General features: G+C 42.1%; 1 protein-coding gene across 1 annotated transcript in view; it reads left to right on the top strand.

Annotated features, from left to right (window-relative positions):
• Positions 1 to 491: 491 nt before the first annotated feature.
• Positions 492 to 12768, top strand: part of LOC142775925 (neuronal cell adhesion molecule-like) — a 935753-nt gene continuing 923476 nt past the window's right edge. The window contains exon 1 of the mRNA XM_075878461.1: positions 492 to 923. Coding sequence (XP_075734576.1) covers positions 812 to 923 — 112 coding nt within the window. The 5' untranslated portion in view covers positions 492 to 811. The remainder of the gene's footprint in view (positions 924 to 12768) is intronic.

The raw sequence follows: 12768 nt of genomic DNA on the forward strand, positions 1-12768 counted from the left end.
AGGCTGTAGGCCATAAAAACAAGCCATTGTGTCCATTTTTTTTGCTTTGTTTAGCTGGCGAAAGCCCACTGTTTGTAAATGATTTCGCTCCTATGAAAACGACCGCTTCATATTTGCACAGCCCGCACATTCTTATCACCCAACCCGATCTAGCTGAGCTTCATTTTTTATCGAGGCTCCCTCCTTACAGCAGGGCCTAGTAACGACTGTCGGGCGGGCAGCGAGAGTGCAGCACTTCTCGGTTTCGGGCATGCTTTGTTTCGCCGCCACGGTGTGCCGCCTCGTGTCGGCCCCTCCTTTCGAAGACCACGCCAGCATTCCCTAATGCTCCCAGCAATCCTTCCCTTGCACAGGCGGCGTTCTCCTTTCCCCACACCTTCTCCTTCGCAACCACCGCGCCTCTCCGTCCCTTTCGGCCGACGTGGGTAGCGGTGGCTCACAGCGAGTCTCTCTTCACTGCTGTACACGGCTGTTGCGCTGTCGAGCCGCGTTTTGTTCACGTGCGCTCTCCCGTACCGTCACCGCGCCGCGCGCAGTCGGCCCCAACTTTGTCCAGGCACCGGAAAAGTGGGCGCGCAGGATCCGCAGGCGGGCCCTTTTGCGCCTCACTGAGATTGGCGCCGTTTGTGTGATATATCCCACTGACTGTCCGTGATTCTGAGTGACTGAGCGTGGACTCGCTTCTTCACGTACTTCGCGGGAGTCCACTCTGTTCAAAGTCCCGACACAAAAGCTTCAATCTTTGTCGTCACTTGTGCGCCTTTCATCTTCGCAAAAGTCTGCCGAGACTATTTTCTACCCATTTCCCGTGATGCCAAGGACGATACGCTCGTCACGTCTCTCCATCAAGCGTGTTTGGAACACGCGTATCACCCGCTTTCTGGTTCTGCTAGCGGGTGTCATGAACAACGTGGAAGCCTCAGGTGTGTACTTTTTCCCCCTATCGTGTGGTGCCTAAATATTGTTTAAGCACGCGCTGAGTAGTGCGAAACGCTTGTTTACTGATTTTCAGTGCTTGAAAATTATGTAAAACGCACGCACGCACAAAATTATGCATATCGAGCTGTACAAGTTATTACATAAACTCTCTTAGATGCTGTTACTTCACAATTTTTGCTATAGTTATGAGTTTGATGCAGGGCGATAGTTGTTTTGTAGGTTTTTGTGTAGCGGTAGAGTATACGTGAGCCACCCATCGAAGTGTTCCCACAAGTGTGTGAGCAGTTCGGAGGTGGCGAATAAACTTTCGTGTTCTCGTTGTCCTTGATGCGGTACCATAATAGCGTTCATTGTGAAATGCTTTACTTTTAAATTATTCACTACAAGCCTCAACCATATTTAGAGAAAAATAATTCATAGTTTTACAGTTAATCTTGCATGTCTTCCAGTTATACTAAGCTTTGTGCTTCAATATGCACAAAGTTAGAAACTTTGTAAATTAAAAAGCGCGAACACAGTCGCTCTCCCGTGGCTTATGTAGAGCTGAAATCCTGCAGTGCCGGCTCAATGCTTCGTTGATAAAAATACATGTTCCGTTTCACTTTTTTCGCTTAGTAAGATAAAATACGTTATTTTGAAATATTGTGATACAATTCACGTGTAGACATATTTGTAGTTCCATTTTGGGGCGTTAAACCCCACATATCAATCAATCAACATTTGTAGTTCGAATTAGCAAGACCTAGAAAAATATAGCCCACATGTAGCTAAAGGCGTAATTCAGCAGCGTATAAGCTCTTGTGTAAAAAAATAATGAGGCGCCTTTGTAATCAAACTTCAACTCATGCTGAATGTTTGAGAAAAAAAAAAACTCATACTTAGGTCGCAGGTCGGGCGCATCGGAATTCTCAAGTTTATAATTACAAGTTTTCCTTCCTTTATTTCATTAGTCATTCGTATTTATGACAGTCACACTAAAACGTGCCGAGACTTCATATTTTTCTGCTCTCTTACGTTTGCGGGCTCACTATTGCGTTTCTCGCAGTCACAGACGAAGTCGGATAATTAATGATGCGAAGCGGAAACTAAAAGAGCGTACAATGCGGCGAAAGACGTGGACAGAAAATGGTGAAATAAATGGTTTTGTGTTATGATCGGGACCAAGTGAGTGAATCTATGCACCACGTGGCGGCATTTTTGGCCGGCAGCGCACTTTTCTCGGGATGTTGGCATGATGGGGAAACCGCAGCCGAGTATGCTATAAGAGAAAGTAAAACGCAAAGACGCAGCCCGATGCATTAACATTCTCGGAGCTCTGGGCCCGAAACCATGCGCTTATTGTCGACTAGGAACAAAGCAGGTGCGCTGTTAGTTACTTAGATAAATCAGAAAACAATGAAACAGAATTGATACAGAAGCGGAAATTTATTGTTAAACGAGCGGTCGCTGTGCAAACCTCCGGGGAATCAGTTCTCGTAAAAGAGAAGCCTGGCTTGTCTTGTTTTAAATTTATTTGAGAGAACCGCAAGTTTTATTTTCACTACTTCCTTTTAGAGTTTCGGTATTCAAATAGACCACTGCGTAAGAGGCTAATGTGCGTTGGGTCATTAAGACAATGTGTTATAGCGATAATTGAAAACACGCTGCGACCAGAATTTATCGACCACAGATTTTGATACATATACAGAAAGAGAAAAAATACCGCGCGTACCTTTCGCTCATTCCATTTTAAAAGCAATATGTTCAAGAAAGGCGACACCGGCTTTGCGAAAAAAACAACATTGAAGTTAGCGTGTGAATTTTTAATGAAGCCTTACTCAAATACTGCCGTTCACTTCATGAATGCCGTCAAAAAGCCTCTGAATATAACTCTTTATTGTACCCTGTGTTGGAGGGTATGTCTTTAAGGAAATATAAAAACAAGCGCAGCATGATTAAGAGACGTTTTCATTACAAAGTATTTCTAAGCGTACAGCCAAAAACATTTTCAACGTTTCGATTTAGCTGTCTAGCCACCTATATGTCTTGGTGCTCTTGTGATCGCCACTTTAAGATGGTGTAGACCAAAATTAGCATGTCAGGGTAAGAAGGCCCGACAAATATGACAGTCCGTTCGTGACACGAATAACGTGAAAATCCTGTCGCGTAAGTCGTCAAACCCTTTCCTCCAGACACATGTGGCACATACCCGTTGAACATGGACCGCAGTTTGCGGGAATGCGCCACAGGTGAATGACAGCTTATATCTGCCCAGGAACGGAGAAAGCAGATATCGGTCATTCGAATGCGAGAGCGTTAAGTAAAACAAACTTCCACATGGTTGACTCCATGAATGAAAACAATAAAAAACAGGTTCGCGGCTGAAATAGAACCTTTACTTTCTGCGTGACAGACGTGTATTCACCACAGAGGCACACCAGGTTTCTTCCTTGATTACTTTGATTTGCACGTCATAGAGCATTCTGGAAACTGCTTAGGGAAAATACCCTGTGCAGGTGTAACATTAGTGCAACATTATTTGTAGTTGTGGTGCTGGTAATCTAATTTTCTAATAATGCAATAAAGATTACTTATGTATAGTTTTATATCAAGGCATCATATCGGCTTAACGTCCATTGTAGTTTCAGAGTTGGCCCCGCTTTTTTAGCAGTCGAATAAACATTATATATAAAATCTCTGATTCAGCAAGCAGTACAGATATTTTTCACAACCTCGGAGGAATGATCTGACGGAAGTTTCGTATGATATCCACATCATCATGCCAGAAAGTGCTTTTCGTTGTGATTATACTGGCGTCTGTTGCCCAACGCGAGTTCAGACGTTACGTCAGAGCATAGGTTACCCTGTATACTCCAGTACTGGAGACATTCCCGGTAAGCAGGTGGTGTGTATGCGACAGCGACAAATGAACAAACAGGTCGATCCACTTCATAGCTCTTGGGCGAATGCCACAAAATGCAGCACAGACAATTACTTACCGACTGGTTGGCATGCAACCAATTTGCGCAATGTTTTTGATCTGCCGAATTTTTCAGAACACATATATCACGGCATCCCTTGTATTTATATGCGTTAAAAAGGCCTATAGTTAACATTTATCAAGTTGTTGGGAAGCAGGTAACATACCTAGTACATTTCTTTGAAGGTCATGGGTGCATGCTCACGACTTGTTACATCTGTAATTTTTGTGTGTAAAATCATCACATGTGCAATAATATGTGCTAGAAGTGTGCGCTGAATTTTATAGCACTTCCTCTTCACGTTTTTGTTTTGTCTAATGGAACAGAAGAAGTTAGCGACTAAACGTGGTACGCTTTACAAAGACACAAATATTTAGAATACGCACAGTCCTGGCAATACAATTTTCTTTAAATTACGGCACGTTGGTGACTGCTTGGCAAGTATTTTTTGAATGAATGCTCCAATGGATATTTATGACACAGATTTTACCGTTGAGCGTGCTACAACATAAAAAAATGAAACAGGGCGTTGTTTATTGATCGATTGTCCCATTATCCGAGAACCGCTCAGTGCACAAAGTCACACATCTCAGTACTTTTGTTAAAACTTTGCGTCCGTCGATTCGTCAAGGAAGGCAGAAGTTTCGCGAGCTATAGCGAGTAGCCTTTAATAATTGTTCAATTAAAAGGAAAATAAAAGATATTTTATACATAGGGTTGGACATCCTAAATCATCAGAGCAGCTGTGCGAGACGTCGTGTTTGTAGAGGTATGAAATAATTTTCACCATGCCAGTTTTACGTACGTGCTACCGTATATGAGCTAACTAATAGTTTTACAGTGCGTATCCAGCGAAGCGTAAGCGCCGTGTCGTGAATTAGACCCACAACTGCCGATTGTGTTTGATATCAGAAGTGTAGACGATCGTGAGTGGGCGGAAGGCAAAATAGAAAGGATAATTTAGATCTCATCGCTCATCTACGCACCACTAGCCATGCAAAAGATATAAAAAAACATTAATTCATTGAAAAGCCCAGCACACCAGTAACTCACAAATTCACAGAATTTGCAACATATAAAAGCTTCCTCGTGCCCCTCAATAAAAAAATCATGGCTATATGTTTTGAAAACGTCAAATAATACACGTTTTCAAGACGTCCTTCCATATGTGAGACACTAGCTCCATGTTTTCTATGACACGGTGGGGTTTCTCATAATTATCTTATCTTAATATTTTGGAAATCAGTACACTCATGAAGGCTCGCGTACACAATGATTGAATACGAGAATATAAGTGTTGGTGCAACAAAACTGTTCACGCAACGTAAATGGTCAAACAGCATAAATGTTCGCTAAATTGCAAATGTTATTTGGCATTCAAAAAGGGGCTCTCACTCGAGTGCTATATTCGAAGCACAGCAGTCGTTTATTGAGACACAGATATTAAATAAGCAAAGAAATTAAAGAAAGCCAGGAAGAAACAAGTGGTGCCAAGCTCACGAAACCTCTTTTTCGTAAGTGCATTTTCCCATTGAACAGAATATATGCCCGACATTTTCATTCTCCGACTATTCACTTCAAAAACTTTTTAGTTTGACATGTTTTAGAGGCGAAGCTCCTTAGGGCCTAGCCTTGTCTTCCAATGTGGTCGCGGAACAGAATCATTGATATAGTGAAAATATATGTGAAAATCATAAAAAGGTTTTCACAATTTAGACTTCAACGTACACATAGATTAAGTATAAGGTAATATAATGTTGTTCTTTGCAAAAATAAGCTACCAAGAAGATTATTAATGACATTGTTTCTACTAAAATGCGCCTATGTGTTCAGGCTTCTCAAGGAAACCTGTAACACAAAGGCACACGTCGAGCACTACATGTCCCAAGAAATTACCGATATTAGTAAAGTAGAGAGGTGGGTAAATTAAAACAGATGCATTCTTGAAAACTTTTCAGAGTAAACGAGATGGAGCACAAAATAGAGGACATAAACAAGCGCTGTCTAACACCTAAAGTTTATTGAAAGAAATGCCAACCATCTTGAAAACCAAAAACGAATGCTCAAAATTACCTGTAATAATAAAAAAAACTCCTAAAACTTACGTAGTTGAGAATCTAAAACGTGAACAGCCAGATCAGATATTCAATCTTGTCCCGCATCTTGAAATAAATACGCTTCCACGAGTTCCCGTGCCCTTCTATCTATATATTTGTGCACCATCCTGGTGTTATCGAAAAACGGTCTAAATCCACAAGCTCCACAGTTTGTCGCGAGATGAGACGTCGGCGTTCCCTTAAAAAAGATATTGTGCTGTCGGAGTCATTGATTGATGCATTTACCCGAATGGTCCGTATACACTCTGCCGCAGGCAAGGGGTATCCTATAGAACACACCGACAGAGCAGAAAACGAATTAAGCATCGATATGGGTCAAGCATCAAAATAGTGAAACATCAAAGCTTTCCCCCCCCCCTCCGTTTTGCAGTTCTGTTGATGGGGGATATAGGATACCCCTCTCCTGCAGCAGAGTCTATGTAGGCGTGTTGGGTAAATACATCGATGAGAGACTCCGACAGCAGAATAGCGCCTAGAAGGGAACGCCAACGTGTTACCTCGCGACACATTGTTGGGCTTGTGGATGTAGACCATTCTTCGATAACACTGAGATCACGCACAAACATAGAGACAGAAGGGCACGGAAAGCTTCGAAAGCGTATTTCACTCATAATGCGGGACAAGATCGCATATCTGAGCCGTCTGTTTGCCTTCTAGATTGTGAACTACGTAAGTTTTAGGAGTTTTTTTTATTACAAGTAATTCTGAGCATGTGTTCTTTGTTTTCAAGGAGGTTGAATTTTTCTTAATTAAACTTCTGTTGTTAGCGCTTGTATGTGTTCCTTGCTTTGTGCTCCATCTCGTACGTGCCAAAAAGTTTCAAGAGTATACCTATATCAAAATGGTATCTTGCCACGGGCAAGGTGGCGAGTTCTCAAATTCTCTTTTGAGGCATATCCTTAACTCCAGCGATTTTATAAACCCTTCCCGAATTGCCCTAGACGACAGGAAGAACATATAAATTTATATTTATAGGCATTTTATACCACTCAATTTATATTGTATGCACTCTTAAAACAATGGAGTCATGTTCTCTTCGTTAGGAAGAAACGGCGATATCTCCACTGTTCGTCTTTAAATAGAGAAACGTTTCTTCCTTTTGCATGGAGCAACCATTTCTCCCTAACAGCATTAAGATGGCTGACCCCGAGTTAGCAAAGTGACTAGGCTTAGCGAATGCATCGATTCTCGACTGATGAAGAGTGTACGGCTCTGAAAATCATGAGAAAACTGTACCGTTGAGCTTGATATTGAATGAAATGACCATAAAATTAAGCAATCGATCAACATGCGGCGTCTCTCATATGATTATGAGAGACGCCGTAGTGGAGGGCTCCGGAACGCTCGCCCATTTGTGGTTCTTTAACTTACACACATAATTGAGCACACGGGCCTACAGCATTTCCGCCTCCATTAAAATCAAGCAGACGAACTTGTGGTGATGAAAACAATGCGAAACAGAACGACGTAGCTAGTAGGTTTCGTTAGGCCAGTAAGACGATGTTAACTTTGAAAGACACGGATACTGTGGAATTCTCACACGAAGATGGCATGCTAGGCTTCCTGTATTTGTTACACGAAGATTCATATAGCGTAGCGACGTTTTCCATGCGTTTACACAGGCCACGAGATGTGCCTCCAAACCGTACACTCGATCGCAGCGATGCTGGCTCAGCAGTGCATAGTCGCCACAGATAGATAGATGTTCAACGTTATATAAGTAGCTGGAGGTGTGACAACGCCATAGTCGTAAAATAGGCGGTAGCTGACGCAATTTGGAGAAACCGAACGACTCTAACAAAAACTGCCTGGGGAAACGTTTGTCGACGCACCCGTACAGCGAATCGGGCCCTTCATAGATTACTGTATAAACCATTCATAGATTACTCACTGACACCGGATGGCTGACGTATGTTAATGCAATGCATATATGCAAATGCGCATACGGACACATGGTACACATACAATAATACATACAGAGCGAATTCAATGAACAATTCAATTATACGTACAAAGTATAATCAACATTTCGCCACAGTGGCGCGCGCTTTGATGTTTTACTCACATGACACTATGGAAACGTACGAGCTTTTATAACAATGAATTTACCCTGATCATAGTGACATAAGTGACAAGTAATCTTTGCTCAACTTTTTGTTACGTTTTCTGGCTGCACCACAAAATGCGCATATATATATATATATATATATATATATATATATATATATATATATATATATATATATATATATATATATATATATATATATATATATATATATATTGAAAGTCTTTCTGGATTCCGGTCGAGTTATAAGTCAGCAGAAGAAGCAAACGAGCAAACAAAAAACGGTGCTTTATTGCCAACGTTACGGCCGGGGACCGGCCTTCGTCAGGGCTTACTCTGACGACGAAGAAGCTTTATTGAAGCTTTTGAAATAGACAAAATGAAAGAAAAATGTGTGAGTGTGGCTTCCATAGCATTATCATCCAAAGAAAAGAGGTATCTGGAATCCTCACTTTGACGGGCAAGTGTAGATTGTCGCTATCGGTGATGACACGTGCATGGGCTGTGCTGTATTCTTGACGTGACATTGTCCAGGTTTTATCGGTCTACTGTTGTATAAAACAGCGTGTGTGATCACAAATAAAACATTAGTTGCAAGTTAGCGCTGTGTGTGTGTGCATCTCTCCTTTGTGTGTGTCCTTGTCGTGGTGCGCTATACCAGTGAAAATGATGAATCTCAACCAACTAGCCCGGCAACGTGCCTTAGAAGGTGATATCTTTTTTTTTATTCTTTAACTCGTTACTCAGAGAGGGCGCAGCTTGCAGGCCAGATTTTAACGTGATAGCGTTGAAGAGCTCGTGTCGCAGAAAACCCACTGCCGGCGTCGGCCCCGTTGGTGTGAGCGAAAAATGGTCTGTTCATCTGTGACAGAAAAACCAAGTTACCGTATCGGTACCAAGATAGCCGCGGGAGGCCGCTACTTGTCCAAGCGGGCGCGCGCGATCACACTGATAAAGCCGCGCGTTTGAAGAAAAAAAGTGCTCAAGGTCATAAGGCGCGGTAGATTTTTTGTCCTGCCGCCCTTCCCTGTTTAGCTTCCAGTGCTTTCGATGGGACGAGAGAAGAGAAAATGAAATTGCAGTATGCGACAAATCATTGTAACTCCACTCTCACTGGACAGATTATTAAAATTTTTGTGGCGTTGAATTCATGAGACATTAAGCGCTTCTAGTGAAATCATTCTAAGGTTACTTGAAAAAAAGTATTTCAGGGCCTCTTTAACACATTTTGTTCGACAGATGTCATGACGAAAACGAGACCAATCGGCGATAATAGCGCGCGCTGGTATGCATGTCACAAAACATATGAATAAGTATGCACTTGGTGGCTGACGAGTGCATTAGGGGCTGGATTTTACTATCGTGTTCAACTCCCAAAGGCAAAGCTCAAGGGTCCCCCAATTTTTTGTCTCCATCGTCACGTCTACTCCGTTTAGTTGTTTCACGTTAACATTTGTTTACATTCTATTCACGCGCATAGCACAAGTGTGACCGTTAGATATAGACAAAGTACACTGCTAACCCATGAATAACACTTTTTGATGTGATAACGATCGTCTCAGTGGTTTATACGAACGTTACAACGTGGGTTGTGCGTGATTAATAAGAGAAGACCTCGCACCAGATTGTATTCTTTCGTGAGCGATGTCAGTGGATTTGTGCGTCGCGGCAACTTGATTACTTGAGTGGAGAAACAAGCGATACAGTGCACGAAGTTGTTATAACATACAACCAGCCTCTATAATCATAGCCTTCTTTGACTCAGTCAAGACATCAGCAGTGATGCTGGCATTACGAAATCAGGGCATTGACGAACCCTGCATAAATAGAATGGAAGAAATTTACAGTGGATCTACAGCCACCATAATCCTCTATAAAGAAAGCGACAAATTCCGAATAAAGAAGGGTGTGAAGCAGGGAGACATGATCTCACCGATACTATTCACCGCATGTTTACAGAAGGTTTGCAGGGGTCAGATTGGGAATAGTTATAGATAAGAGTAAATGGAGAGTTTCTTGGTAACCTGTGATTCACGGATGATAATGCTTCGATGAGAAACTCAGTGGACGAATTACTGGTAATGAACATAGAGCTGGACATGCAAAGCAAGAAAGTGCCCCGCTGCGGTGGTATAGTGGCTAAGGTACTCGGCTGCTGACCCGCAGGTCGTGGGATCAAATCCCGGCTGCGGCGGCTGCATTTCCGGTAGAGACGGAAATGTTGTAGAACCATGTGCTCAGATTTGGGTGCACGTTAAAGAACCCCAGGTGGTAGAAATTTCCGGAGTCCTCCACTACGGTGTCTTTCATAATCATATGGTGGTTTTAGGACGTTAAATCCCACAAATCAAATCAATCAATCAAATTAAATAAAAAAAAGTTGGTCTGAAAATTAATATGCATAAAACTAAGGTAATATGCAACAACCTCGCCAGAAAACAGCGCTTTGTGATAAGTAGAGTCTTTGGAAGTAGAAAAAAATATGTCTATTTAGAACAGGGAGTAACCATGAAGCCGAACTATGAGAGTGAAGAAACAAGAGGAACAAGGATGGGGTAGATCTCATTCGGCAAGCACTCTCAAATCTTGACTGGTAGTCTACCAATAGCCCTTAAAAGGAAAGTATAGAACAGCTGCATCTTGCCGGTACTTACCTAGGGTGCAGAAACTTGGAGGCTTAAAAAGAGGGCTCAGGCTAAATTGAGGATGATGTAGTGAGTGGTGCAAAAGAAAAACATAGGTGTAACGTCAGGAGACAAGAAGAGAGCAAAGTGGATGAGGGAACAAACCGAGGTTAAGGATATCATAGTTGAAATCAAGAAGAAGAAACGGACATGTGCCGAACACATATCGTGTAGGTGAGATAATCGCTGGTCATTAAAAGTAACTGACTGGATTTCTAGAGAAGGCAAACGTGGGAAGGGGAGACAGGAAGTTAGGTAGATTGGTGAGATTAAAATTTGCAGGTATAAAGTGGAAGCAAAAAGCACAAGACTGGGTTGATTGGCGGATGATGGGAGAGGCCTTTGCCCTACAGTGGGTGCAGTCAGGATGATGATGATGACGATGATGATAACAACGACTGGCTCATGAAAGAAATCGCCCTCAAAACACTGCAGGCCTTGTCCTATCCAGGTTTCCCGCTTGTGGAGCCAATCCATCTTTCTCTGCGTGCTTCGCCTCTGCTCAAATTTTGTGTTGTAGACGTAACCAACTCAGTATAATGAATTGGTTTTAATATAACACAATGTAATATGGAGGTGCCCGTTGTCAATAATAAAATAAATGTTCGCGCATAACTTTGCATTGACAACAATATGCCTGGTTGCCCTAAAAGCATGATTATGGTATATTTTTGTGTCTGCCTTATTATTTTTTATGAAACCGAAGAGTTCGTAAAACACTTGTTTCAAAGAATGCGATCGCTCATATTCTCACGAAATTACCAGCAATAAAATAATGTTCTGCAGTTTACTCTTTCATCTGCTTAAGTTTAGTTTTCATGCTAGTGCTTAAAATTCCTAGCATAAAACGGAATTTGAAGCGCACATTAAAACGTGACATATTTTGAACAAAGGCTTAAAGACCGCCAAATGCAGCCGTAAGTCTATTATTTTGACTATGAGCAGTGCTTGAAAGGTGTGTTTCGTATGCGCGTTTGTTCAAAAGGGTATGTTTGATTTGCCTAACGGGGTGCGACTACTGGAGAGCGTGTTTGCTGCAATAAAAGGAGCAATAAAACTAATAAGAACTGTTGCGCTTTTACAATCTAAAAGCCCGACAAGCGTATGAAAAACGCTGTAGTGGGGAGCTCTGAAACTTAGGACCACTTGGAGCTCTCTAACGGGCACCAAAATCCAAGTACAGGGGCCTATAGCATTTTCCCTGGACCAAAATATGACCACCGAAGCCATTCGATCCCGCTACCCTCCGGGCAGCATTCTATAACCAGAGCCAATAGACCACCACGGTCGGTTTTCAATAAAACTAAAGGCATGCTGCGAAACTAAGACTCTGCTGAAATACAAACTTTACCTAGTTGCCTTGAACTAGTGGTTTGAGCACCATTTCCATGCGAAATCCATGAAATGCGTGCATGTAATCACTGCGCAACACCACCCATCAGAACAAAAAAAAATATTTTTTGCTGCTTTCGGCGGAGAGAAAATGCTCTGTATAAAAGTACTGATGACGTAAGTCTCTTTTTGAGGTTTTCTTTGACTTCTCGGTAGAGAGTAAGTGCCAATCTTACCTATGCGCGATTACAATTCCGTCTGGGCAGTTTTCTACTTGGTCGTTATTGCCCCGATATCGAAATTTCGTAATAGACATTTTTTTAAGTCCCAGTATGATCTGTAATCGAAAAAAGAAACAAAAATTCAAGAAGGTAAAGATGTCTAGCTCAGCTTGACGTAGAAAGCGCTTCTTGCAAAAACTGTACACGCGTAGTACTCCTCATCTGCACACCATAAAATACACAAATACAATTCTTGTATTGGGCGTATTCATGTATTCATGAACGATTCATGTGATTCATGTGCGATTCATCAATACGTTTATGATTCGGGAAACTGAAGCCAGCAGACGCCGAACGAAGGGAGCACGTAATAGTTTGGAGTTAACCAGTGCCGTTTTGTTCGTTTTGCTGCATGGCGTGCGTAGATGCCCCTGAAACCAGCTTATA

The sequence above is a fragment of the Rhipicephalus microplus genome, chromosome X (assembly GCF_043290135.1).
Source record: "Rhipicephalus microplus isolate Deutch F79 chromosome X, USDA_Rmic, whole genome shotgun sequence".
In the NCBI taxonomy this organism is placed as follows: Eukaryota; Metazoa; Arthropoda; class Arachnida; order Ixodida; family Ixodidae; genus Rhipicephalus; species Rhipicephalus microplus.